The sequence below is a fragment of the Mustela nivalis genome, assembly GCF_964662115.1.
Source record: "Mustela nivalis genome assembly, chromosome: 7".
NCBI classification, from domain to species: domain Eukaryota; kingdom Metazoa; phylum Chordata; class Mammalia; order Carnivora; family Mustelidae; genus Mustela; species Mustela nivalis.
This window is the reverse complement of record NC_139026.1, coordinates 38,084,233-38,111,543: the sequence shown is the minus strand read 5'-3', so window position 1 is coordinate 38,111,543 and position 27,311 is coordinate 38,084,233. Positions and strand designations below refer to the sequence as shown.

At 37.0% G+C, this 27,311-nt stretch overlaps 1 protein-coding gene across 4 annotated transcripts in view; it reads right to left on the bottom strand.

Moving 5' to 3' along the window:
* The window catches only part of PPP1R12A (protein phosphatase 1 regulatory subunit 12A), a 141,915-nt gene extending 121,487 nt beyond the window's left edge, over nucleotides 1–20,428 (bottom strand). For 2 of the 4 annotated variants that reach the window (XM_082742788.1, XM_082742791.1), the window contains exon 1: nucleotides 19,886–20,428. In XM_082742788.1, the coding sequence (XP_082598914.1) occupies nucleotides 19,886–20,122 (237 nt within the window). In that variant the 5' untranslated portion in view covers nucleotides 20,123–20,428. The remainder of the gene's footprint in view (nucleotides 1–19,885) is intronic. The other 2 variants (XM_082742790.1, XM_082742789.1) reach the window with 2 other exon arrangements.
* Between the last annotated feature and the right edge of the window lie 6,883 nt (nucleotides 20,429–27,311).

The window sequence follows — 27,311 nt, the reverse complement described above, 5'->3', positions numbered from 1 at the left end:
CTTGAGAATATCATATAGATGGAATCTGGAGATTCAAGTAGTACAGAGGCAATATAACACAGTATTTAATAGTGTTGAGTCAAACTGCCCAGGTTCAACTCCCAGCTCTGAAACTTATGTCGGGACATTGCAGTTAAAACTGTTACCTTGTAAAACAAAACAAACAAAAAACCCCAAAACACACACACAGAGACACAGATACACTCCCACACCTATCCCCCAAACTGTTAACTTGCTTTCTTCCCTGGTATAGTGGAATATTAAGACTAAAAATATTTACCTCTTATGATTCTTTTGAGAAAATACAAGTGCTGGGGAGCCTGGGCAGCTCAGTGGGTTAAGCCTCTGCCTTCGGCTCGGGCCATGACCTGGGGATCCTGGGATTGAGCCCTGCATGGGGCTTCCTGCATTGGGCTTTCTCAGCAGAGAGCCTGCTTCCCCCGAGCTGACCCCACCCCCTCTGCCTGCCTCTGTGCCTGCTTGTATCTCTCTCTCTCTCTCTCACTCTCTGTCAAATAAATAAATAAAATCTTAAAAAAAAAAAAAAAGGAAAATACAAGTGCCGAAAACAGTGTCTGTTATATAAACACTATTATGTAAGTGTTAATTTACTGTTAATTATTCCAATAAAACAGGTCCTTCTGATGATGCGGAGGTATTCAATTCCATACCTGTTATAAGAATCTGTCCTAGTATGCATCTCTTTATGTCACATTGTTTTCACAATAAAAACGGGGAAGAAGTGGGCACCTGGGTGGCTCAACGGGTTAAGCCTCTGCCTTCAGCTCAGGTCAAGATCTCAGGGTCCTGGGATAAAGCCACACATCAGGCTCTCTGCTCAGTGGGGAGCCTGCTCCCCCCCCCCCCGCCTGCCTTTCTGTCTACTTGTGATTTCTCTGTCAAATAAATACATAAAATCTTTTTTAAAAAAAGGGGGGGAGAACTACTTTGTAATTGCCAACAAGTATTAATCGTCTGGAGGGTGAGTAAAGAAGAGAAGAGTTTATTGGGAAGAAAAGGGTTTTTGTAAGTTAGATTAAAAGGCCCAACCGGAACAGAATGGGATGGTGACATCTAATTAAAATGAAACCTTAAGGGGCACCTGGGTGGCTCAGTGGGTTAAAGCCTCTGCCTTCAGTTCAGGTCATGGTCCCAGAGTCCTGGGATCCAGCCCCCATCAGGCTCTCTGCTTAGAAGGGAGCCTGCTTCCTCCTCTCTCTCTTCCTGACTCTCTGCCTACTTGTGATCTCTGTCAAATAAATAAATAAAATCTTAAAAAAAAAAAAAAAAACCTTAAAAGTGTATCTCCAAGAATTATTTTGTTCTTAAAATTTTTTTTGTGATCTTGTAAGAGATACATAAAACTAAAATGCATTAAATTTAGTTTTTTCTAGAGGCTCCTAGGTGGCTCAGTGGGTTAAGCCTAAGCCTCTGTCTTAGGCTCAGGTCATGATCTCAGGGTCCTGGGATCAAGCCCCACACCAGTCTCTCTGCTCAGCAGGGAGCCTGCTTCCCCCTCTCTCTCTCTGCCTCCCTCTCTGCCTACTTGTGATCTCTGTCACATAAATAAATAAAATCTTTAAAAAAAAATTTATTCTACAAAGAATTTCACTTCTAAAAAAATTAGAATTAATGCATTTATTATTAATTCTTGTTTAAGGTCTCCATCTCCTCAAAATATATTATAATTAGAATTATAATTAAGAGTAGGTATACTTGTTCAGGGGGACCCAGACCCACCAAGCCACTGCTGATAACCTAAGATGACACATGAATAAACCTAAGGTAGATCAATTTGTCCCTTTCCGAGGAATTAGGAATTAGAACTCAGAAGATCAAGGCATCAAGATCTAGATTAAGTTCCTCTCTAGGTATCTAGACCAGAATATAAAATCTGAAATTATTGGTGTCCTTATATTTTTGCCTTTTGAACAAGGAAAATAAGAAATCTAGTTTGCTTGCAAAAGAATAATGGATTTGTCAGAAACAATGATGAAAAATTTTGTTAAGATACTTCCTGGGTTGCATAGAGTTGCTGGTTTGAATTCATTTCAGAAGATGAGATTCTATGAGGTATCTCCATAATCTTACAGTGAATTACTACACTTTATTTAGGCTAGTTCTGATGAGTTTTCTTACTTAAAGAATCCTAACTAATATGTGTAAAAGGTCCTTCTACCATTTTCCTACTTAGCTCCCTTCTTTTGTCAAGGGATTCAAAAGAAAACAGCTGAGCTGATGGTTTAGGGGGCAGATGTCTTAGGGCATATGAAGAACTACAAGTATGCGTGTGTAATTATGTACAAATTTGCTAACAATTCTAGAAAATGGATTGGAATATAGGTTTGTTTTTCTCTGCAGAATTTTGTTATACAAAACCACGCTCCTGGGGGTGGGTAATCAAAAGAAGGCTGTAGCTGGTTAATACGGGCTGAAACCGTAGACAACGCTCAAACTGTAGAACTAGATACCATTCTACAGATGTGAGCTCACAGTACAGAGGAAGAGTTGTGGTTTTTTCTTTCCTATTTTTTTTTTTTTTTTTAAATCTAGGCTAGGGGAGCCTGGGTGGCTCAGGCTTTAAGCACCCTGGGATCAAGTCACGTGTTAGGCTCCTAGCTCAGTGGGAAGCCTGTTTCTCCCTCTCACAAGCTTCTTGTTTGTATTCCCCCTCTTGCTGTCTCTCTGTGTCAAATAAATAAATAAAATCTTTTAAAAAATTAAAAAATAAATCTAAGTTAAACACTAATTTAGCTTTACAATGATTTAGTATGTTTTAAACTATTATACTTGTCAGATACAAGGCTTGCTGTTAAGCTTTTAGTAGCCTTTCTTCCATGTTTGTCAAAGATGATCTTTACTAACCTATATGCATCACTATATTAATACAGGTATTTTACATTAACAACCATCTTTTCATCTTATTGTTTAAAACCAACTATTTTATGCTTTTTTTTTTTTTTTTTTAAGTTCTCAGCTCCTACAGTTAAATAGGATCCTAAACATCCTAAAATGTTAAACAGGATAGGGTCAAAATTAAGAACACAAGGACCACTATTTTAGTCCTCCCTCTTGGTTGCCACTGAGTGACTGAGTCAATCACTAGGCTGACATGAATATGATGGTTCATCCAGCGGTTAATCCATCTAATCCTGCTAATACTCATGCCACATTTTTGTCACATTAACCACAAAGACCTACCAAGAGCCTGCTCAAGTGGTTTACTAAAAAATCAAGCTATACTTGGTTTGCAATACTTCCCTCATTTAAATTTAAAAACCTTGTCAAAAAAGGAAATTAAAGAAAGATCAACATAACTTAGTTTTCAGAAAACTCAATCTGGCATCTAGTGATCAACACAATCTCTTATAAAACAATGTTTAATAATGGATATCAGAAACTTGCCACAGTAGAAGATGATTTTAAACATGTAAAAACATGTAACTTAAACACCATGCTATCAGTTACTTTCTCCTATTTTTGTTCCAGTTTACACCTCTTTAAAGACCTTTTTCTGTACAGCAGAAGCGATGTCAATGATAGTCAATGATATAATAATGTATAATGACAGATGATAACGGCATTGTATACAATTATGTATACAATTGTAATGTATACATTACAACTGTCAAATCACTATGCTGTACAGCTGAAACCAATATAACATTATGTCAACTACACTTCAGTAACAACAAAAAAATTTTAAGGCCTCTTTTCACTGTCTTGAAAAATATTTTCACAAAATTCATGTAACTCTGTAATTCAACATTCTTGATTCTACTCTTAGAGATTTGGGGCCATTTTCCAATTCATTTTTAAAACGTATTTATCATTAAATGCTTTTACTCTTCATAAAGAACAAGGCAGAGGAGTTTCCTGTGTACAAACTGCTTTTCTAGATCGTTTCTCATATTTCTCCTATTATAATTACTTAAAATTCTGAAATCCAAATTTTATCTTTTAAAATCCCTTTATTCCTCAAAGGCTAGCTGCCTTTCTGGGAATTATGCTTATCTTTTCTCTGAATTTTCTGTAGTCCACCTGCCAAAAGCTTCAAAACATATTCAATTAACCCCTTGATTAGTTTTCTTACTTATTTTTAAAACTCTCCCAAGGTATCCATCACATTGCCAATCAGTCTTTCCTTTTTAAATAAAAAAGTTAATTTAAAAAAAGGTAGGCATTAGTGCAGAAATAAATACTTAACTATCAACACCAGCTTCCTTGAGTGGCCAAAGAGTAGCAAACAAATACCCATAAATTATATCAGTATCTCTATATTTAATCCTTAATACAATACTGGAACTAATCATTTTAGCATTCTTCTCCAAGTCAGATTCATCTTCATCATTTTATTCTCCTTGTTTTTAATGAGAAATCTGTTCTATTTCCCTCCAAGAGATAACCGCTGTTAACTAGAGTAATTTCCCCAGATTTGTTACTATGCAAACAACTTTTTCCCCCAAAATGGAATCATACCATATAGTCTAGAAACTAACTTTTTAATATTTAAATATTTTTTGAAAGAGAACAATTTATGTTCTATCAATCCATTTTGCACATAACACATATCTTGCCCCACCATCCCATATCCCAGATTAGTTTTAAATATCAAGGGTGGGTTGAAAAGGGAGAAGATATCATGTTAATTTTGCATTAAAGTTTAAAATATAATAACCATTTCCCATTTTGTCTAAGCTGAGACAAGTTCCAAGATGCTTCTTCAAGGTCAAAATAACCCACACAACATTTTTGTACAACTGCTACTTTTCTCATTAAATGTGCAACTTAAAAAAAATATTAAAATGCTAAAAGGTCACAAATACTCAAAGCAACTCTAGTAAAATTTTGAACAAAACAAAAACAAAAACAAAAACAACTCTTTAAACTGTATTAGGTGAAAGAATCAGGGAGTCATCAGGGAGATGCAAATTAAAACCACAATGAGATATCACCTTACACTTAACAGAATGGCTAAAATAAAAAAGACAAGAAATAACAAAAGTTGGCAAGGATATGGAGAAAAAGGACCCCTCATAAACTACTGGTGGGAACACATACTGGTGCAGCCACTGTGGACTGCAAACAGTATGGAGGTCCCTCAAAAAAATTAAAAATAGAATTACCACATGAACCAGTAAATTCCACTACTGGGTATTTACCAAGAAAACAAAAACACAAATTTAAAAAGACATATGCACCCCTATGTTTACTGCAGCATTATTTATTATAAATAAGATATGGATGCAACCCAAGTGCCCACTGATAGGTGAATGGATTAGGAAGATGTGGTATATACGCACACACAAATTGGAATATTACCATCCATTAAAAATAATATCTTGATATTTGTAGCAACATGGATGGACCTAAAGGGTATAATGCTAAGTGAAACAGATCAGTCAGAGAAAGACAAATACCACACGATTTCACTCACACATGAAATTTAAGAAACAAATGAACAAAAGAAAAGATTAAAAAAATCAGACTCTTAAACGGAGACTAAACTGGTGGTTGCCAAAGGAGATGTGGGTGAGGAGCATCGTGAAATAGATAAAAGGAATTAAGAGTATATTTATCTTGATGAGCACTGAGAAATGTACACAACTGCTGAATCATTATACTGTATACCTGAAACTAATTTATCACTGTATATTATTTATAATTGAATAAAAAATGTATTAGACAAAAAATGTATCAGGTTGTAAGTTTTTTACTTATAAATAATATCTTCTTTACTTTTCCTAAAAACACGACTTAGTAAATTTAGGAACTGAGAAAATATTAGAGATGGTTGACTAAATGCTTTAACTGTACTATTCTGAGCAAAAATCCAACATGGCTCTGAAAAAATATACTCTCATCTCTCATTTTAATCTATGACCTTATATTCACAGTGCATTATTTTAGGCAATAAAAGACTTTTAGATTGTTACTACTATCAAACTTTATTCCTAACAGCTTTGTGTTCTACCCCCTGAAGCCTTTAAAAACACACACTCTGTTCTCCCCCCACAATATCATAAAAGTAAATCTGGCTTTACTTCTAAGTTCTTAATGAACTCTTCTGAACTTGAAAGGCACAGAAAAACAAACACAAAATTTTACATGTATTTTTAGATGGTTCACCAAAATCTTAAAAAAAAAACACATCTAACCATGAATCCTTATCCTCTGGTTTTTCTATAGCCTCATAAATCATTTTCCATTTGGTATTCACACTTCCAGAAAACCATGAAGATCTAAAAAAAAAAGGCTAAGTTCAAGACTTAAACAGAAAAAAAAGAAAAAACTATAAATAAGATTTTGATTTATTATAGTTAGGCCACCCTTCCTCCAGGCTGGCTCAAAAACTGGTATATCCTTCAGCATACATTTTGCACTTTGTTATAATTCCTTGTTTATTGCCAGTCTCCCCTTAATATCATTCAAATATACTCTGCTTCTGACCTAAAAAGTAAGCACACAGTAAGTACTCACTGAATGAATATATGCTGTGAAAAGCACCTTTACTCTACTCCAAACCAGAAGCTAAGTGCATGCACATCTTTGACTCCTATTCCCGGAAGTTAATCCACTTCCAATTCATATTAATTCTATTTCCTAAATGTGTCTTGAGTCCATCTACTATTTCCCAACTCCACTGCCATTAAGTTAGTTCACTTCTCAGACTACTCAATTTCCTAACCTCGTCTCCCTGCCCTTCAGTCTTCTCTTTTCAGTGCATTTTCCACATTGCAGCCAAAGTGATTTTTTTTTTCATTGTTCAAGGATTTTATTTATTTATTTGACAGAGAGGCAGGCAGAGGGAGAGAGAGAGAGAAGCAGGCTCCCTGTCAAACAGAGAGCCTGATGCAGGGCTCGATCCCAGGAGCCTGAGATCATGACCTGAGCTGAAGGCAGAGGCTTAACCAACTGAGCCATGCAGGTGCCCCCAAAGTGATTTTTTCTTAAGGAGAAAATTTGATTGTCTCATTTAACCTGATTAAAATCCTTCAACACTTCTGTTCACCTCCAGCTCTTTGAACACACTATTCCCTCTCTCTGAAATAATTTTCTACATTCTTCTGTCCCTCACAACCCTGGCTTTTACTCATCACTCAGCAGCTCAAACATCACCTGTCCCCAAGAAGCTCTCCTCCTCCCCAAATTTAGGTGAGATGTGCCCTCACAAACTTCCACACCACTCTGTACTACCACCATTACATATTGTTACACAAAACTGACATAAATGTATAATTACCTGTATATATTATCTACATACCTCAGTACTCTGTAAGCTGTGTTAGGGTAGGGACAATGTTTGGCCATCCTCTTGCCATCACAATTACACTGATGAACACTAAGCTTAGGCTGGAGTTGGGGGGACTAGAAGATAATTATAACCTCTGCCAGTGCCTCAATTCTTAGTGGTGAACACAGAGAATTTTATTTTTAAAAAGCTATTAATAGCTTATTGAGATACAATTCACACATCATGCAATAACCCATTTCAAGTATGGAATTAAAAGAGTTTGAGTATATTCAGAGTTGTGTAACCTTCACCACAATCATTTTTAGAACGTTTTTTATCATACTAAAAATAAATAGTATACCCATTAGCAGTCACTCCCCATTTCCCCTCAATACCTCTAGACTTTGGCAACCATTAATCTCTCTTCTATCTCTATATATTGCCTATTCTGAACATTTCATATAAATGGAATCATCCAATATGTGGTCTTTTGTGACTGGCTACCTTTACTTAAGCGTAATGTCATCAAGATTCACCTATACTGTTTCAAGTACAGTACTTCGTTTCTTTTTACTGTCAAATAATACTCCACCAATTTCAGTAACATAATAGAGGACATTTTACTTATCCACTCAACTGATATTTGTGTTGCTCCCTCTTTTTGGCTTTTATGAATAATGCTGCTATAAACATTAATATACAAATTTTGTGGGGATATCTGTTTTCAATTCTCTTAGATATATACTAAGGAGTATAACTGGTTATAAGGTAACTCTATGTTTAACCTTTTGAGGAACTGCCAGACTGTTTTAGAAGTGGCTGCATCATTTCATATTTACCACCAGCAGTATAAAGGGTTCTAATTTCTCCAAACCCTAGTTAATACTTGTTAATGATCTGTTATTTTTATTAGAGCCATTCTAGTGGGTATGAAGTATGGTTTTGATTTGCATTTCCCTGATGGCTAAGTAATTTCATTCTGTAAACTCTATGAGGGTAGTATTGTTATCTGTTTTGCTTAAAAATAAAATTCCCCCAGGGCCACCTGGGTGGCTCAGTGGGTTAAGCCTCTGCCTTCACTCAGGTCATGGTCTCAGGGTCCTGGTATGGAGCCCCGCATCGGGCCCTCTGCTCAGTGCTTCCCCATTTCACTCTGCCAGCCTCTCTGCCTACTTGTGATCTCTCTCTCTCTGTCAAATAAATAAAATCCTTAAAAATAAATAAATAAATAAATCCTCTCAGCATTCAATAGCTATGATACATAAGAGGCCTCTGATTTCTCTTTCAGGTGGGCATGTAATGGGAGCTGTTAACTACATGTAAGAAGTGAAGAAAACAGAAGATGATGTTGAGATTTTAGTTTAATAAATGAAAAACTGATGATACCAAAAATTAGATGTGGATTACATTAAAAAGGAGAACAAATCATATAAAGAGAAAAATTGAACTATAGGAACGAATGATATGGGAAAGGAAAAACAGACATAGGAGAACCTTGGAACATTCTTCTTTAAAAAAGAAAGAAATTGGGGGTGTCTGGGTGGCTTAGTCAGTGAAGTGCCTGCTTCTGGCTAAGGTCATTATTCCTGGGTCCTGGGATCGAGCCCTACTTTGGGCTCCCTGCATAGAAGGGAGTCTGCTTCTCCCTCTCCCCTAGCTCAGGCTCTCTCCTGCTCTTTCTCTCAAATAAATAAAATCTTCAAAAGAGAAAGAAAGAAAGGAAGAAAGAAACAAAGAAAAGAAGGAAGGAAGGAAGGAAGGAAGGAAGGAAGGAAAAGAAATTAAAAGGGACACTGAACAGGGGCATTCAGAAAACAAGCAAGAAGGGAACAGGATCATAAAGGCTGTGGACACTCATTACCTATAACTTAAACATAACTTTCGCAGGGATGTTCTTCTTGATATTCTAGGTTAAGTCCTCCTAATAAAAACTTTCATCTCACCCTGTATTTCTATTCTAACTCTTACTAAAATTTTCATCATTTGTTCACACTACCACCCCACTAGATAATATGCTACATTCAGGCAGGGAACATTGTTTTTAGAGATTTGTACAAACGCCAGGCATATAGTAGATAATGATTTATATATTTGTTGTGTGAATTAGTTAATCACTAATTTAAATGAGTAACAACATCATATATCTGTAAAATACAAATACTGTTTAACATTTTAAATAACTTATATGCAAATTTTATTAACACACATGGAGTAATAAAACAGATGTATGTCAGGAGAAGTATTTTCAACGTTAGTCTTCTATCTTAAATACACTAGAGACTTTACTGAAAATGGCTTTTGTATAAAGAAACATTAAAAAAGCATGTTATTTTGAGCAAAACATATAAAATTATAGGTGAAAGTTCTAAAAAGCAATCCTAACAATACAATGCCATGAGTGAGCAAGGATACAATACCCACTATATCATGAAAAGTTGGAAATATAATATTCATCACAGACAAGTGGGAAAATAAATTTTGGGATACACAGCCACACACCCACACACGAATACTATGTAACCATTAAAAAGGAAAATGAGAATCAGCATTCATTAACCTAGAAGTTTTTTAAAAAATGTTTAATTTACGGGCACCTGGGTGGCTCAACTCTTCGTCTGAGCTCAGGTCATGACCTCACAGTCATGAGATCCAGCCCTGCATAGGGCTCCATGCCGAGCATGGAACCTGCTTGAGATTCTTCCTCTCCTCTCCACTCCACCTCCCCCTACCCCACTCATGTGTGTGCATGTGCAAGCTCTCTCTCTTTCTAAAAAAAAGTTTAATTTAAAGATAAGTTTACAAACCAGAAAATTAAATACAACCATTTATAGAAAATTATATACTGAATAAAGATGGACAAAGGAAAGTTTAATAAGGTTTCACATGGGCCTACCTCAGGCCTGAAAATCTAAAGTCCTTTTTTTTTTTTTAAAATAGGCTCCATATCCAACATGGAACTTGAACTCACGACCCTGAGATCAAAAGTCACATGCTATACTCACTGAACCAGCCAGACATCCCAGTATTTCTTTCTTTCTTTCTATGTTCTTCTATGATACTTCAACTACTTAAATAATTATTCTTTAGTGTTTATCTGGGATAAAATACATAAAGAACAATAAGCAAACCTGAAAGTAAGCCATGTTCCAAAGCAGAAAGAAGATGGGGAAGACGAAAAAGCAAGAGCAGAAGACACTGAAGGCTTAATAATTACTTAAGGCTTTTTCATGTATATCATGGGATAAGTAAAAATGTTGGGATGATCAGAAATTTAGACATTTTATTGTAAAAAAAAAAAAAAAGATGGTTGAAAGAGTTAAGCAGCAACAGACATTCTGTAATGAAAAAACTTGAATATGAGACAGTTTTTATGCAGCTTGTTCCATGTACTCAGAAAGGATAGACTGCTGAACAGGTCATCTGTCCTAATCTTTCAAGAAAAACTGTACAAATTAACATACTTTTGAGAAATACAATAGCTCTTAATGAAATGCAGTGTCATGCGCTGGCAACAGCAGCATCAAAATCTTTTCTGGAAAACAAACATCTACAAAGAAACACCATGTTCAAATCATAAGTTAAAACACTGACTTTTTTCATGTGAAGTCTAGAACACAAAGAGTATGCCAGGTTAACATGAAGAAATTCTGAAGCATACACAAGTCCAACATAAAAAGAGTTAAATAAAATCCAATATGGCCTTCTTATGATTATATTCCAATTAAAAATAAGCATTTTTTAAAATATCATCTAATCACTGACAGTATTAACTATGATTACCCATGTTCACCAGACATATGCTCTTGGTCACCAAATGACTATCAGTTTCAAAATTAAACGCTCCTGAAAGAAAAGAAAAAGAAACAACAAAAAACACTTCAACACTGAAAATATTCAAAAGATCACTGTGGAGCTGAAGAGTTCCAGAAATGTTCCAAACAAAAGTATGAATACTGGAACACATTTATAATAATCTAAAATAAGATTAAATAAAATGTACATACTTTAATATGTTTCCTATAAAGGTAATTGGTATGTGTGTGTTTTGAAAGTTAATCCAGGAAAATAGACTCTTCCACATGGTTAACTTCTTAAGAGGGTATCAACTCACATTCTCACAAAATTTCTTTGGCACTATGCAAGTATTTCAGAAACTGGCACAAACTTTCTATAACCTTATCTTTTTGTTATAGAACATGTTAAACTACAAAAAAAATGTAACTTCAGCTCAAATATGACTTAATAATCAAACTAAAGTAACTTTTTAAGTGAAGCTCTCCCTGTAGAGTATCTCACTCAACACACATAAGGCATTTAAACAGATTACTAAAAAGGTGACAGCTGAGGAATGCCTTCATTTCTTTCCATGGTTTCTACCAAATGTCATTTCAGAAATACCTATACAACACATGACAATGTGGAATGTCTCCACCCATGAAAGAGCATTCTAGTCCAGCAAGCACACTTAGGGCAGTAACACAGAGCTCAAGTTTGTCTTTTTATGGTTAGCCAGCATAACAATGAAAAGATAAACAACCAAAATACTAATAAGGTCAGAAAATCCTGGCATACAGCTATCCGCAGTGAAAGTGTTATTTAGAAAAAAATATACAAAACTGTGATTAAAATCATTTGAAAATATGAATTAGCTTCTAATGCCAGTATCCTAAGGACTCCTTTTCTAAACCAACAACCAACAATTTGTTTGAAAAAATTCATTTTTAAAGTATGTTGCATAAATGAAGCAAAAATCTGCTTATATTGGTAATCAGGAATATATTCCATTTCAAAAATAAATCTAAGATCCTGCTAAATTTTGACTGTAACAATGGCTACCTTTGCATTTTAAGCATTATAAAAGTAAGTTACTGGTATAAACACTTGTATTACAATTTTTAATGATCGCTTTGTGCCCAGGTCATGCAAGTCTCCACTTTGCGCTTTGAGCTGTGCTTTAATATAAATAAGCTAAGAAATACATTCCAGAGGAAGACTACATGTGCAAAGGCTTATGGAAATATATATATGAAACTGGTGGTTCCTAAAATATGAACTGGTGGATCACTTTCACTGGTTTTGTGAATCTCTAGTTAAGTTCCTTTTTGCTCCATCTTGGGTAATCAGGGGCCAGGCACTTGTACCCTAATGATCTGGCCTGCCACCACCTGAGTGCCATCATATCCTTCCAAAAGGAGGACACAGGTAATCGTGTCATGAAATCTGTTCATCCCCACTTACTCACTCTACTTGCATGAAAGATTATCAAGAAAATTTCTGGTCAATACAGCAATAATTTTATAAATTGACAAGACTCCCCACTTTCTTTTATTTATTTGGATACTATAGCCTTTATTATTAAAATATTCTTTTTCTTTATGAAAATGGTGATAATAGTATAAAGTGGTCACACTGGCAAATAAAAATTAGGCTATCCCCTTTTAGTCAAATTTAAGTAAACAGGTCTATGAAATGTAAAATTATGGGAATCAGTGATTTAATGGGCAACACGTAAATTACATTCCAAATGTTGCTCTCACTTATTACCACTAAGGAAAAAAAATTCTGGTACCATTTCCAAGTTAAGATCTAAAACATAATTTGGCTGAATTTTGCAAAAATGATTTAAAATTATTTTTTTAACTTGGATATTCCTACTAACAAAAGGCTTCCAATTAAAATCAAATATGATTAACATTAATAAGTATGGTTTACTAATTCATAAATTAATTCAGTTAATTATATTAGCTTTTCATGTATTATCTCAAGTCCTAATAATCACTGTTCAGGAAGTAAAATTCAGATTAAATGGTAGTAACAAACTCATGGTTGTTTTTTCTTTTATTTTGTCCTGATATGAGTTTTCCTATAACTTATCTCTTTTCATTAAAAGTGGTATATATAAACAAAGCATGTACAGTAAATGCATACATAAAAATGCCTAAAGCAACAATATAAATTATTTTTAGGATAAAGGAAAATAGAGACATTTAAAGACTAAACTCTATGTCTCCAAAAAAGGAGTTTTTGTTGCTTTTGTAACTTCCTTGCAACTTCCCAAAGCACTTGATCAAATATTCTGCACAAAATGACCAGTCAAAAACAATCTTGGCAGTTCCTAAACTTTAGGCTAGATTCTGAGGTTAATTTAGATATAGTACTACTATACGAACAAATAAAGTTCATAAGGGGGTTAGCTAGCTAAAACAAAAGTAGATGAGAAAAAATTGTGTGATATTGTGTGATATTGTGTGTGTGTGTGCAGTGTGTGATTCATTTGATTCCAGTTAATTCATTTGATTCATTTAATTCAGCTGATTAACTGAGAAATCTCTAACTACTAATAATCAATCATAATGACTAGAAGATTTAAGAATACTTCTTCAGACTTAAAAGAAGAAATCTAGCATGGTCTTAAGTTTGGGCTTTGGACTCAGAAAAACATACATGTTAGAACCCAGCTCTGTTATTTATTATCATGGCAATCTTGAGCAAGAAAGAAGGGATGCTGTGAGAATTAAATGAGATACTGGTTGTAAAAGCATGTACCACAGTGTTCCACATATACCAAGTCCCCAGCAAATGTTCACCAGCCAATTCCACTTCTCAATAAAACACTAGTAAGTCATGGCTAATACCCAAGGTCTTCCATCTTTCAAAGATGTATACCTTTTGGTATACAGTACTCCATCTTTCCAACATGATTATGGAACCCCATAAACTTTCATAAGAAAAGTGGGGGTGAAAATGGAAATATTTTTCAGGCAGAAAGGGAATCAGGAACCCTCAAGAAGTAATGTTAAAGCAGTAACAAAATAATTTTCTATACTCTCCATCCCCCATAAAAGTAATCTTTCTAGTCATCTTAAAAGAAAATCACCTAACAAGACTCTTTTTTTAAAAAAACATATTTTATTTTTAAGTAATCTCTACACCCAACAAGGGCTTGAATTTACAATCCCGAAATCAAATCGCATGGTCCACCAACTCAGCCAGCCAGGCGCTGCTAGACTTTTTTTTTCTTTTTTCTTTTTTTTTAAGCAAAAGTTCTTTTCTTATGTGAACAGTACTTGTAAAATGTGGTAACAAATTTCTTCTATGCCATCTAGTGCTTCTACCTGATTATACTAGAATATGCTCAGTCACAGCTTGCAATCACACTAGCTGAAGCACATGAAAGATGGTCTTGGTTATGACACTTCAAAGTCAGACCACAAAACTGTTGCCAGGAAGCACAAAGGCAGCAACTGCAGAGAAGACATTGTAACAGAGAACTGTGGGCACTAGTGCCCTAAACCAGCACATCCCATATATGGATAGGGTTGTCCATTTATTTGCAGGAAGTGAGGGGCCAGTTTAGAGGGGTTAGAAGTTTTGTTTGTTTAGGTGGGTTTTTTTCCTTTTAATAGATTTAGGATGATTTCAATAAAAAGTTTTAAGAGCCATCAGCATCAATATGTTACAGTCTTCCTAATTAAAAAAATCATGTAGAGAGAGTAATTTATACTACATGCTCTTTTAAACAGCTATTGCTGTTATTATTTATAAGTGATTAGATTCTTCTAAGATCTTAACATCCCTCACCCCCGAAAAAATAAACAATAAACTCTATATTCACTTTTAAACAGATTTCTCATATATAGCAATTACATTATTTTCTAACAAGAGACTCAATATCAACCACTCCAATCTCTCTTCCTTTTGGTTGGAAAACACTTTAAGTAGCCTTATTAGAATACTTTTAAAGAGAGTTACATTTCAGATTACGATTCAGTGAAAACAGCTTGGCTGAGAAGATTAAGCCCTTAAGAAAAGACTGCACAAAAGTATTCCTTTTACTGTCAAGAAGGGAGCCACATATTTTTACAAAGAAGCTTCAAATGGCGCCCTTAAAGTTGATAAAAGTTGTATTTTAAGAGCAAAAGGATTGAATACTAAACTTATCTGCAAGTCTGTCTCTATTGAAAAGTAAAAGGAAACTTTATTTTAAAATTATGATAGCATAGAACATGGATCTAATTCTACTTGGTATTCCTGTATAGGACCTAGTTCAGACTCTTATAAAGAAGCTGGCAAATTAATTAATGTCTCAAATAAGTATTTTTTTAACATATTACTAGGATTTAAACTGGTTTAGGGTTTTTTAAAAGGAAGAAGATTAACATTAAGAACTTTTTAAAAGCTCAAGATATTTAAACAAATCTACACAGAAGATCCACAACAAAGATTTTCATTTGTTTTATGAACACCTAAGTTCCACTATGTGTAAGAACAATAAAACTTTGTACTTGTAATAATAGGTAAAAGACACACGTCAATAAAATCTTTAGTGAGCACCTAATATGTGCCCGACTCTGGAAATACGACATGTAGAAAATTGGGTCCTTATACTCTATCAGGAAAGACAAACTTAAAAACAAACAGTATTCAATAGAAGCGTTTCAATAGCAGCAGAGAGGCTAAATATAAGATACAGTGAGCACCCCAGAGAAGAGAGTCCTTCTCCAGTGCCATATTCTTATTCGAATTCAAAGAACAGAAAGATCCCTACTGGCTGGCAATTCCACTGAACTCTGAAGAATAACTAAGATTTGACTGGCAAAGAAGGGAGGGAGGATAGTCTAGTGGCAGAAAGAGCATAACCATTGGCATGAAAATAGAAATGTAAAGAGTAAAAAACAATGCAATGGAGATACATCAGTTATAAGCTAAATGATGAAACACTAAATTTAAGGAAAGGAGTGACACATTGAAAGTGCTATTGTTAAAAAAAATTATTTTTAGAGCAATATGAATGCTGGATTGGACCAGAAACAGAACAGAGGCAGAGAAAGCAGTTAACATATTACTGTACTCCAGGGATAAAGTAATAAAGGTATAAACTAGGTTGATAATGAGAGTAGCCAGGAAAAGAACTGATGAAAAGGCAATTGTGAAGATTGATTGGATATATGTAGACAAGGGGATGACTAAACAATAACTGAGATGTTTAAAACTTGATCCAGAGATTAATGACATCATTAAAAGATTCAGAGCTATCAATGAGAAGAGTAGGCTTGGTGAAGAAAGATTTAAGTTTTATTTCAGGTTGAATTCAAAGAAATTCCTAACATTGATGTAAAACTAACAACTTAAAATACTCAGACTGAAAAAAGGATACAGGTGAAGTCTAAGGAAATAAAATTAAACATACATATGTATCTAAACTAATGTTACCTGATAAAAGAGTATAAAACTGAATGCTAACTATGAAAATCCATGTTTGAGTAAGAATCCTTTGAAGAAATCACAAAGCTAAATGTAAATGCAGTAATTGCTACTCTATGGCAGAGGCAGTGAACCTCTATTTACTATCTTACTACTTAAATACACATTTTTAAATATAAAATCACAACATAGTGAATTAATATTTCATTCTACATCAATACATCAGCACTAGAAAAATGGAAATGAGGGACTGGAGCTCTGCAGAAATGTGAGAACTGGAAATCAACTTGATAGTTACTGGCACAGAGTAAGTAGATAAGATTTTAAGGTAAAATCGAAGGTTAAACTCAACATTGTTGGAAGAAATCTCAGTCCTGCATTATGCACACCAGTATCAGCAGTAATCAGCAACAAAGCATTCTACAGAAACCTCTATTACTCTTCTAAAATATTTATAATGTATACTGAAATACAGATATAGATCACAAGGCAGAAAACTCAACCAGGTACCTATAAAATCAGAAGTGATTAATGCCCACCAATTAAAGTGAAAATCTACTCTAGACCTCAGTTCCAGAAAATGAAGTTTATTTCAGCTTCAATACCGTTCAGCATTGTTTTCTAGCTATGGGAGTCAGCAGGAGAGGGAGGCTACTCCAAAGACCAAGACAGGAAATTTGACAAGAACACTGCTTTTTCTCCAACATGGATGACATATTTCTATACAAAAAGAACAGCTAAAAATTAAGTAGCTTTTGTAATTTCTAATGAGAGGGCACATTCAACCAATAAACTTTTAAATATAAGCTGCTTACATTAAAAATGGAAGTACAATATGAGATTAAGTGTAGTTATGGCTTGTAAAGTTTCTAAAACTTCTCCTGACAGTGAAATTTAAGATGCCTGATTAAAACCAAAAAGATAAGTGAATATTCCCAAAGACTAATCAATAATCTAGCAAAAACATTTTAGGTATTACACGCTTTTTTGAGAAGTTAATTAAAAAAACACTATTCAAAGGCTATTAAACCAGTGGGTCAATTTTAGGTTTTATAATTTAAGTACTTAAAACAAGCAGCATTCGAGAGATTTCTTAAAAGGTTAAAATTTTCTTGAGATTCCTTTTAAACAAGTTTTATTTACCACCTTTCACTATCTGTCGTCCTGAATTTGCCCAAAACGAACTCCTTGTTCTCAAAGTCGCAACAGGGGAAAAAGTACGAGTTGATAAAAAAGAAATGAGTGAAGAAAACATGATAAAAATTTTAGTACTTGGTATTTTAAAGACTGTAGCTTCAGGGACTTAAGGAATGTGCAGATAAATTACAAAAAGATATTATGCAAATGATTATGCATAAACTTTTGCTTAAAAGCTTGTCAGGTAAAACAAAATACGCAATAAAGGCTATACCTGTGTGTTGTCAAACTACTGAATTCAGTTAATCAGGAAAACATTGATAAGTCAACTAATTCTTGCAACATGTCCAAACTGAGGGGGGGGGGGGGAAACAAACTTAAAAAGTCTGTTACATGTATTTTCTCTTCCCACCTAGGCCAGTATTACATTAATATAAGCATTAGAAAATTTCCTCTTTCCCCAAGCCAATACAATTGGGTTCCTCCACGAGTGTGATAACTTTAAATTTCTATCTGACAATTTTAATAAAATATATTGATGTAAACCATTATCCAATTGTACCCTGACCTTAGCATACAATAACTGTGTCTTTCAGAATTCCATACTAAATCGTGCAAATTGCACTTAAAAGATCCTTCATCTTACATAACTACATTACCATTTTTAGTGCCAAAAGTTTCTTTCATTCTCTATACCATGTTTTTAGAATCTAGAGTTTGCTATGCTTTAAAATAAACCTCAGCCAAATAAAAAGTATGCTATACATTAAAGACTCCAAATTTATGGAACAGAAAAAGAACTACAGACCGCGCTATATTTTTACTGGGTGCCACATTCTGAATTCCAGATTTGTCGAGCAATTTGTCAGTCATTTCAATCCATCCAGTCAACTTTGTAAACAAAGGCTATAAGCCAAGTTTGATATGAGAATTCAATTAAATAAAACTTAAAACGGTCATCATTCACCAAACAGGAAGCAGTAAAAGGAAAATGCCACCACACACCTTTTAAAAAGGCAGCAAGGCAATATTCATAAAATACAGAGCCTTAAGTTTCAACCTCTGTAACAAGTTTTTGTAACAGTCTTAAATAAAATACAGCTATGATCTTCCACATACAACCAAGGTAACGTTGAGCTAGTTTACAAATCTTTTCATTTTAAGGGGAAGCTATTGCTATTAAGTCAGATTCTAAGTAATTCCAAATTGCCCAGTAAGAAAATAAAAAGAGTCTATGTCTTGTCACCTATTACCATCACTCAAAGATTGCTTTTTATGCAGAACTCTACGTGGTTGTGTTGCTTTTGGCCTGTTAAAGGCAAAGCAACATTATCTCTGGATTGCCAATAGTTTCTCCTTATTTGGCTAACACTGAGCGATCCCAATCAGGCTACTATAAAACTTTAACATGTACAAAGCATCCATTTTGAGAAAAGTTTGTGAACAGCTTTCTTTTTTATCACCCCCAAACGGAAAATCGGAGCTTGGTAATCGGCTCTGAAAAGCGTGCCCAGTGTTTATTCTTCTCTTTCTAACCCCAGTGCACACCCCAAGACGTGGGGCTCGAGGATCTCTGACACTGCGGCAACCTCTTCTCCCAAAGACACTTCAGTACCTTTGGGTCCGGCGGTGGGTAAGCCCTTTTGAGCACTTCCTTACCTTACCCATCTCCATCCCCTCCCTTTCATCCGGAGCAGATCAGCTAATTACACCCCATTTTCCCCCTCCCCAATGGCCAAGCGTAATAAAGGAGAAAACAGGAAATCATCCGCTCAGACACTCGGCTTAGGGCTCCTGATTACTATTATTATCATCATCATTTGTAATCAAGCCCTAAAAACTACAGTAAATTCAATGCCCACCTACAAGCCAAAGACGTCCATCTGTTCAAGTGTCCCTAATGCCCCTCGTGGGTCGTTTTCTTTAGCATCCCTCGTCGTCCAAGTATATCACTGACACCGGGCCCAGGTACAACCCCAATACACCCCACCCCGTCTCGACCCCGAATCCCAGACACACGTTCACAAATGGCCCTGGCGCCCCAAGCCGATCACAGTCCCTTTTTCCTCTGCCCCGGAAATCACCCGGTTCCTAACACCAACATCAACTAGTCTGAAGGGGGCCTCAAGCCAGAAGCCCTCCCTCCACCAGTTCTCTTCCCCCTCCCTCGCGGGAAGCCGCCCCCTCACCCCGCAGCAGGGAGTCTCCCGCCGCCCCCAGCCTCTAGAGGCCGAGGGTGGAGAACAGGCCCCAGCAGGAGGCCGACGAGAACCCGCAGAGTCCGGAGACCCGGCGGTAGGGTGCACAGACCTGGTGCAGGGCAGTGAGTCCGTCCACATTGGCGTAATTGATGTCGGCGCCGCGGTGCAGCAGCTTGAGGACCTCGTCTGTGTCGCCGCTGGAGCAAGCAGCCAGGAAGACGGCGCCATCGTCGAACTTCACCTTGGTCTTCTGGCGCTTCACCACGGGAGGCTCGAGGTCCGTCTCGGAGCCGATCCAGCGCTTCAGCTGCTCGTTCCGCTTCTGCTTCGCGTCCGCCATCTTCATCCCCTCTCCTGCCGCCGGGTCTTCTTATCGCGAGGGGGGGAAGGGGGAGGCGGAGAGGGAAGAGAGGGGAGGCAGGGGGTGTGTGACTGTTTCTATGAGTGCGGGCCAGAGGAGGGCTGGGAACCGGGAGGAGACGCTCCAGACTTCCAGTATCCCACAGAGCACTGGGGCGGCGCGCCCGGCCAAGCGGACCTCCCTTCCTACCCCAGAAGCCCTCCCGCCCCCGGCCCAGCCACCCGTCACCGGCGGCCAATCTAACGTAACTTCGCGAGATCCGGACAGGGAGGCGCCCTTCGGCCACTGCGCATGCGTCCTAGTCCTGTGCCCGCCCCAGGAAGAGCGCTCCCGCGAACTGCGGCGGGGGCGGTCGGGCCACCGGAGGGAAGCGGGTGTGGTCCAGGCCGCCCGGGCTGCTGGGGGCTGGGACCTACCTGGAAGGGCGGAGACAGGGAAGGGAGGTTCCGCCGCTTGGCTGAGGGCTCCTGGGGTTCCGGAGGCCAGCAGTCGGGCGGTACCGCGACTCTACCGGGCCGACCCGCCTCCGGGGCTGTCTGAGCTCTGCAGAGTAGTTCGCTCAGGGCGGAGGATTTTCCTATTGGCTGCGTTATAGGGATGGAATGGAGGATAGGTCGTGAAATTCGGCGCTTGCGATTTTCTGGGGAACTCGGATAAACTTGGGCTTGTCAGTATTGCTTAGAAGCTCTCAAAAGTGGGGTCTCTGTAGCCGAGGGCTCTGCTGGCAGTTACCCAGATCTCAGTCATAGGTGACCGCCTCATAACAAGGGTTGACCTGCGGTTGATTGCGGCGGCTTCCTGCCAACCTTCACTGCCGAAACGTCTTTCCTCTTATGCTTGTTTTTTTGTTGCTTTGTTTTGTTGTTTCTCTGTATTTCGGGTCCTCTCACCCTTTCTTCGGTGCTCTAAGCCTGCCTTGTATTACCAATGAGCTTAGCTCAGCCTCGTTACTGGTCGTAACCTTTTAAGGGATTTCTGGTTCCTGCCCCATCGCTTTCTAAGGATGGGTAAAGACCCAGCTGCTTCTAGGGTTCAAAGGAATGTTAATATTACGCAATTAATTCAGTTGGTATTTATTGAATATTTACTATGAGCCGGTCGTTGTTCCAGGCACTGGTGATCCATTGACCGTAATGAGTTATTTAAATCACCTTTTGAAGTTACGTGACTGGAAAAAAAAAAAAAAAAAAAGACTTTCTAAGTCATTATAATCATTTAAAAAAAGGTTTGTTTGGTTTTTTTTTAAATCTTTTTGTCTTGTTTGACACCACACACACGACTTGTAACAATAGCTGAAGTCTTTCAAGCCATCTATTGGCAGTCTTCACCAACTGATACATTTTTTAAACACTCCATTGTTTTAATCCACTATATGTTTGTAGAATATTTGGAGCTAAAAGTAAGACAAGTCATTACTCTTAACTGTTAAAAGTCTATCATCTAGACTGATTCCCCAAAGATCTAATTAACTAATTTTACTCAGCAGCAGGATTAGGATTTTTTCAGCAAATGTTGTGCACCTGTACTGGGTCAGGCAGGCATTGTTCTAGATGTTGGGGATGCAGCAGTAAATAACAGCTTTTCTTATCCTCCAGTAGAATACACTGCAGCCTATCATACTGAGAAATAGAATATTTGAGTAAAATGCAAGTAGGAACCCACCTGCCTGTAAGACTGAATTTTCTGGAATGCAGAAACTAGGATAATAATAGAACTCAAACTAGGATAAAAATATTTTCTCTGGAAATATTGTAGAAATAGGAAGTGAGTGTAATATGCATAAAATGCACCAATGGTAATATCAGACCTTTGAATAATGATGGTGTTAGGAGCTGAAGAACTGTTAGGGCTAAAATATAAAATATCTATTCACTTTAAGAGCTCCAGAATCCGTTCTTATAATAAAGGAGTGGAATCTGAGAACTGCCTTGCCAGCCCTTCTGTCTACCTAGAAAAACTGACAAACGTATCCTTACTATTTCCCAAGAATGTTATGGTCTATTTGGTAGCTCTGAAATAAAGATTGGTATCTCAAGTTTTCATGTGGACAAGAGTTTGATGGGAAATATGCTGTTTCTGATTCAAGTATTTCAAAATGTAGAATTAATAAAATAATAGTTTATTAATAAACCATAAATAGCTAAGTATCAGTTACCAAAGTTTACCAGTCAAAAACAAAAACCCACCTGGGCTACTGTATGCAAATTTCTTTGAGTTTAGCTTTCCTTCCCCAGCTCCAATGGACAGCAAGTTCCATGTTAATCTCTTTGGAAGCAGTCTTAAACTGCCCCCTGCTTTGCCTTATAAGGAGGATTTTTTTTTAAACGTATTATTGAATTAATACTGAAGTCCTGTGGCTAATTCTAGAAGAGGAAAAACTTCTTATTTAAAAAACAACAGAAAGCTAATCATTTCATAATACCTTAGTAGCTGAGTGAACTTCAAACTTTAAGCAGAAGAAAGGAAAATACAAAATAAAAATTAAACTATATTTGTTACTGGTTTCCTTTGCTGCAACAAATCATCAGTCATGTTGGGGTCTTAATTACATGCAGGAAGTTGTCAAGAGGGAATATATTTTTTCAAGATTTTATTTTTATTTTTAAGTAATCTCTATACCCAGCATGGGCTTGAACTCAACAACACCAAGACCAAGAGTCACATGGTCAGCCCTCTGAGCTAGGTAGGTGCCCCCAAGAATAAGTTTTGATTTTTTTTTTAAGATTTTATTTATTTATTTGACAGAGAGATAGTGAAAGAGGGAATACAAGCAGGGGGAGTGGGAGAGGAAGGAGCAGGCTTCCCGCTGAGCAGGGAGCCGGATGTGGGGCTCTATCCCAGGACCCTGGGATCATGACCTGAGCTGAAGGCAGATACTTAATGACTGAGCCCCCCAGGGACCCCTGTATGTTTTTAAAAGCCTAATTATACCACAGATATTCCTACTAACCATTAACGTATTTGTTAATTATGATAAACTTGAAGAATTTTTAATTAAATGATTATTTTAAATGCTTACACACATGAAGCTTAGATATTTTTCTGTTCTCTCTCTCTGATGTACCATTACGTAAAGAGTCCAGCAATAATATGATACTACACTTATAGTCAAGTTTATTATTAGAAAAACAACTAGAGAGGGACGCTTGGGTGGCTCTGTCGTTTGGGCATCTGCCTTCTGCTCAGGTCATGACCCCAGGGTCCTGGGATTGAGATCTGTGTTGGGCTCCTTGCTCAGTCAGGAGTCTGCTTTACCCTCTGCCTGCTGCTCCCCCTAATTTGTGCTCTCATTCTTCCCCACCCCTCACTTCGACAAATAAAAAGAAAAACAACTAGAGAATATAGTAACAAAGGCACAAAAGCTTGTGTGTGTATGGCCTTAACTTAGTACTAACCTATACAATGTGGAGATTTGTTTATTTTTTTACTTATGAATGAATCTAAACTTGAAAATATATTCGATTATATTGTGATATGTGAACATAGAACAAGAAAAGGAAAATTTTAAAGTCAGCCCAAGCAAAAATAAAAATTTCAGAATTAGCCTTTTGTTCAGTAAAAGACTGGTGAATTGCCAGATAGTAAAATGCTTTTTTACATGTCAAAAGAAGTTAATCTTAATTATTAAAGAAAATAATTAAGGGTGGCTCAGTCAGTTAAGCATCTGACTCTTGGTTTCAGCTAAGGTCATGATCTCATGGATCCTGAGATCAAGCCCCACTTAGGGCTTTGCACTCAGCAGAAAGTCTGCTTGAAGATTCTCCTTCAGCTCCTGCTGCACACTCTCTCTCTCTCTTTCTCTCTCTCTCAAAATAGATAAATAAATCTTAAAAGAAAAATAAAATAGTTAAAAACTCTTGAGATCTACATGGTTTCTTTGCTTAATTATAGCTCATTACTTTCCGAGCCTTCACAACCTTCATAATACTGAAGGTATGTATCACTAATATAATCTAGGATGCTAAAGTTTTCTATAAACCAACTTTCTGTTCAGTGAATCTTTTTCCATGTTAACTTTTATTATACAGCTGGAAATATATTTTGGTACAAAGTGTATGTAAGATATTGATAAGTAAAGTCATACATTTAAGTTCTCATCCCTAATTCAAATCTGAGAATCTAATTTACTTTTATACAGTTGAGAATAGAATAGTCAACAAGGCAGTTTGCTATCATCGCCTATACTCTACACATGGTCTAGACTCTCTTCTACTATATAACAATCCTTCCAAATGTTGTTTTTAGGAACCTAAAGGAAAGTTTACAATCTTCTAGCATCGTAAGATGTTGACTGGGACCAACCCCGAATCACCCTAAGTTGCTTCAGACTCTATACTTTTAGATCAACCATGATTCCTAGGTCATAGCATCTAATCCCTTGCCTTGACGCTGGGTTAAAAAGTTAGCCTCACTCCCCGGACCCAATGGCTTACTACTCTGAAAGTCATCTTGCTTTTAACTCTTCAGGGTAAATGCTCCGTCACATCTGGCTTCATCCCAAGAACGTAACCTCAGACATTTACTTGTGGCTGATATTCTCATGAAGTTGCTCTGGTGCCCATAAATAGGCAATCAGATGAATGTCTGGCAACAATTTTAAGTACAGAAATAGAGCTAAAAAAATGATGACTTGCCTCCATTGCACATGACTTACAACCTGTATCATGGTCAGTGTCAGAACATCACATGGCCATTCAAATGAATTTCTCAATTTAGTGTTCCCCAAACTTTGTCATGATTTTTGCCTGATCCAGAAACCACAAATACTATTAAAATGTTTCCTTTAACCTTTTTTTTAAAAAAACTTAGCTTTATTTTTGAAAATAGATTTACTTTAAAGGAAACATGTCACTTTTGTAAGTGAAAAACATTTCCAACTGACATAAATAAAAGAAGACCTTAAAAGCAAATGCAATGAAAACAAAATGTTATACTAGTTAGGTTACCTGCCTAGGTTCCCAGCCCATGGCCTCCTCTCAATTTGTTAAAACAGGAAGATTGGTAAGTGTTGGGAATATTAGCATCAACCTGTTATTTTTCTACATAATATGATCGTAAAGATTAAAGTGTATTGAAAAGAGAATAGCCTTTTTGCTAAGTGCTTCACTGACATTTGAACATCCCATCCATCTAAGATTACTTCGTGTACTACCAGTCTACATGTCTCACACTTTGGGGAACAGTGGCTGGCTTTAATTACCATGTATAATAATAATTATAATTAATTTTGTGAGGATTACAAGAAGGGCCTTCATGACACACCCACCTCCAGGTGTCAAGGCAGGCCAATTTATATGAGAGTATCTATGAGCTCCAGGAGAAAACATGACAGGAACTTCACAGCTAAGTGTCACCTCCGTAGCAACGAAATTACAAGAGCCACTAAATTCTGCTCCAACATCTGAAAGGAGAGTTTATATTTATGGGCTCCATCTTGGAGCACTAGGTTTTATCTGAGGGATTTATTCAAATATGCTTCAACTCACATCATAGCAAAAGCTTCTAAATTCCTCCAGAAACCAGAGTTCAAAAAACAAACAAAAAAACATTCATAGCAGAATACTAGTGAGAGTGGACATGCAGTGACAACAACAGACACAGCATCACTGGTAATCACAATGCTCAGTTGGGGGGGGGTGGAAATAATGTATCAACTTGATGTGGTTTTCGGATTAGATGAATAATGTTTGCAAGAAAAAATTGAGATTTTTGTTTCTTTTCTTGTATTTGCCTGTTTTTCTTTCCTCATTTAAGCTGATAGCACTCTTCTTCCTCGCCTCAGGGGTTGTTTGTGTCAGGGGAAAAAAGCAGAAGTTGCTTTCAAAACACTTTCCTTCCTAGCTTGAAACGGCCACCCCCAGATTACTATTTAAAAGACTTTAAGACTAGTAATCTGGTTGGAAGTAGTGTGCCAGGTAGCTATGAGATTTATGGAAGCCACATTTACATAGTATTGTAGATCAATATGAACAGAAACATTTTTCTGAATTTTATCTTCACTAGAACACTGTTAATTCATAGTATCATGAATTATTAGTTTCATTTGGGGTGGAGAAGGGGGAACCAAGCAGAGCAGTCTTCCCAATCTACCTTTGGGTACTGTCATGGGAAAAAAGGACCTCACTGAGAATTATAAAGTGATGCCTAGGCTAAAAGAATGAGAAAGATGTTGGTGGGTCTCTAGAGCAGTGAGGATCTGTTACCTGATCCCTGGAAATGTCCCTGGAATGTGACAGGATCTGTGAGGGAATGGCTGAATGGCTGCACTAGAGAGGCCAGAACCTATGCCAGGGAATCTCCTTCGCCAAACATAGCTATGCCCCAAACTTGGCAAGTGTTATGGTCTGAATATCTGTGCTCCCCCCACCCATTTATCTGTTGAAATCTTACCCTCCAAGGTTCTGGTATTAGGAGGTAAGGCCTTCGGGAACTGGTTAGGTCACTTGTGCCCATTTGTGCTCTCTGAGGGCCCAGAAAGCTCCCTTGTCCCTTTCTCCTAGTGAGGGCACAGTGAAAAGGTGACCATATATGAACCAGGAGGGGAGCTCTCACCAGACACTGAATCCTCTTGGACCTCAACCTAAGATACAGTCTTAAGGTACAGCCTCCAGAACTGTGAGAAATAAATGTTCATTGTTTCTCAGCTGCCCAGTTTATAGTATATTGTTATAGCAGCCCCAATAGACTAAGGCAGTAGCAGTTTGGTAGACCCGAAGTTGATCAGTCAATTGTTATTCTAGGTTCTGGGGATACAGGAATAAATAAATAAGATGCCTGCCTTCAATAAGTTTACTTTCTACTGGATAGGGACAGAAAATGAAAACATTTTACAAAAATAAATAAATTCACACATTGTTGAGTATAGTAAAGGAAAAAATGCAGATGAGAGAGAAACTAAAAGACAATGTCTGAAGTTTCCGGCAGTTGGGGGGAATTTGTGGGGTAGGGAAGAAGGGATTACTTTAATTAATCAGGAAAGTTCCAAGCTGAGGGACTCTCCTGGTTTTGTGGTGCTTTGCATTATACAATTTGGTGATTCCTTTTTAAGAAAAAAAAATGGACAATTTCAAATAATTAAGTATAGGGCCTTAGAAGGGACCCATTCAAGTGAGAGGTCCTGAAGTTTGACAGTAAACCTACCGCTAGCTGGGACCTGAATGTCAAGAAGCTACCT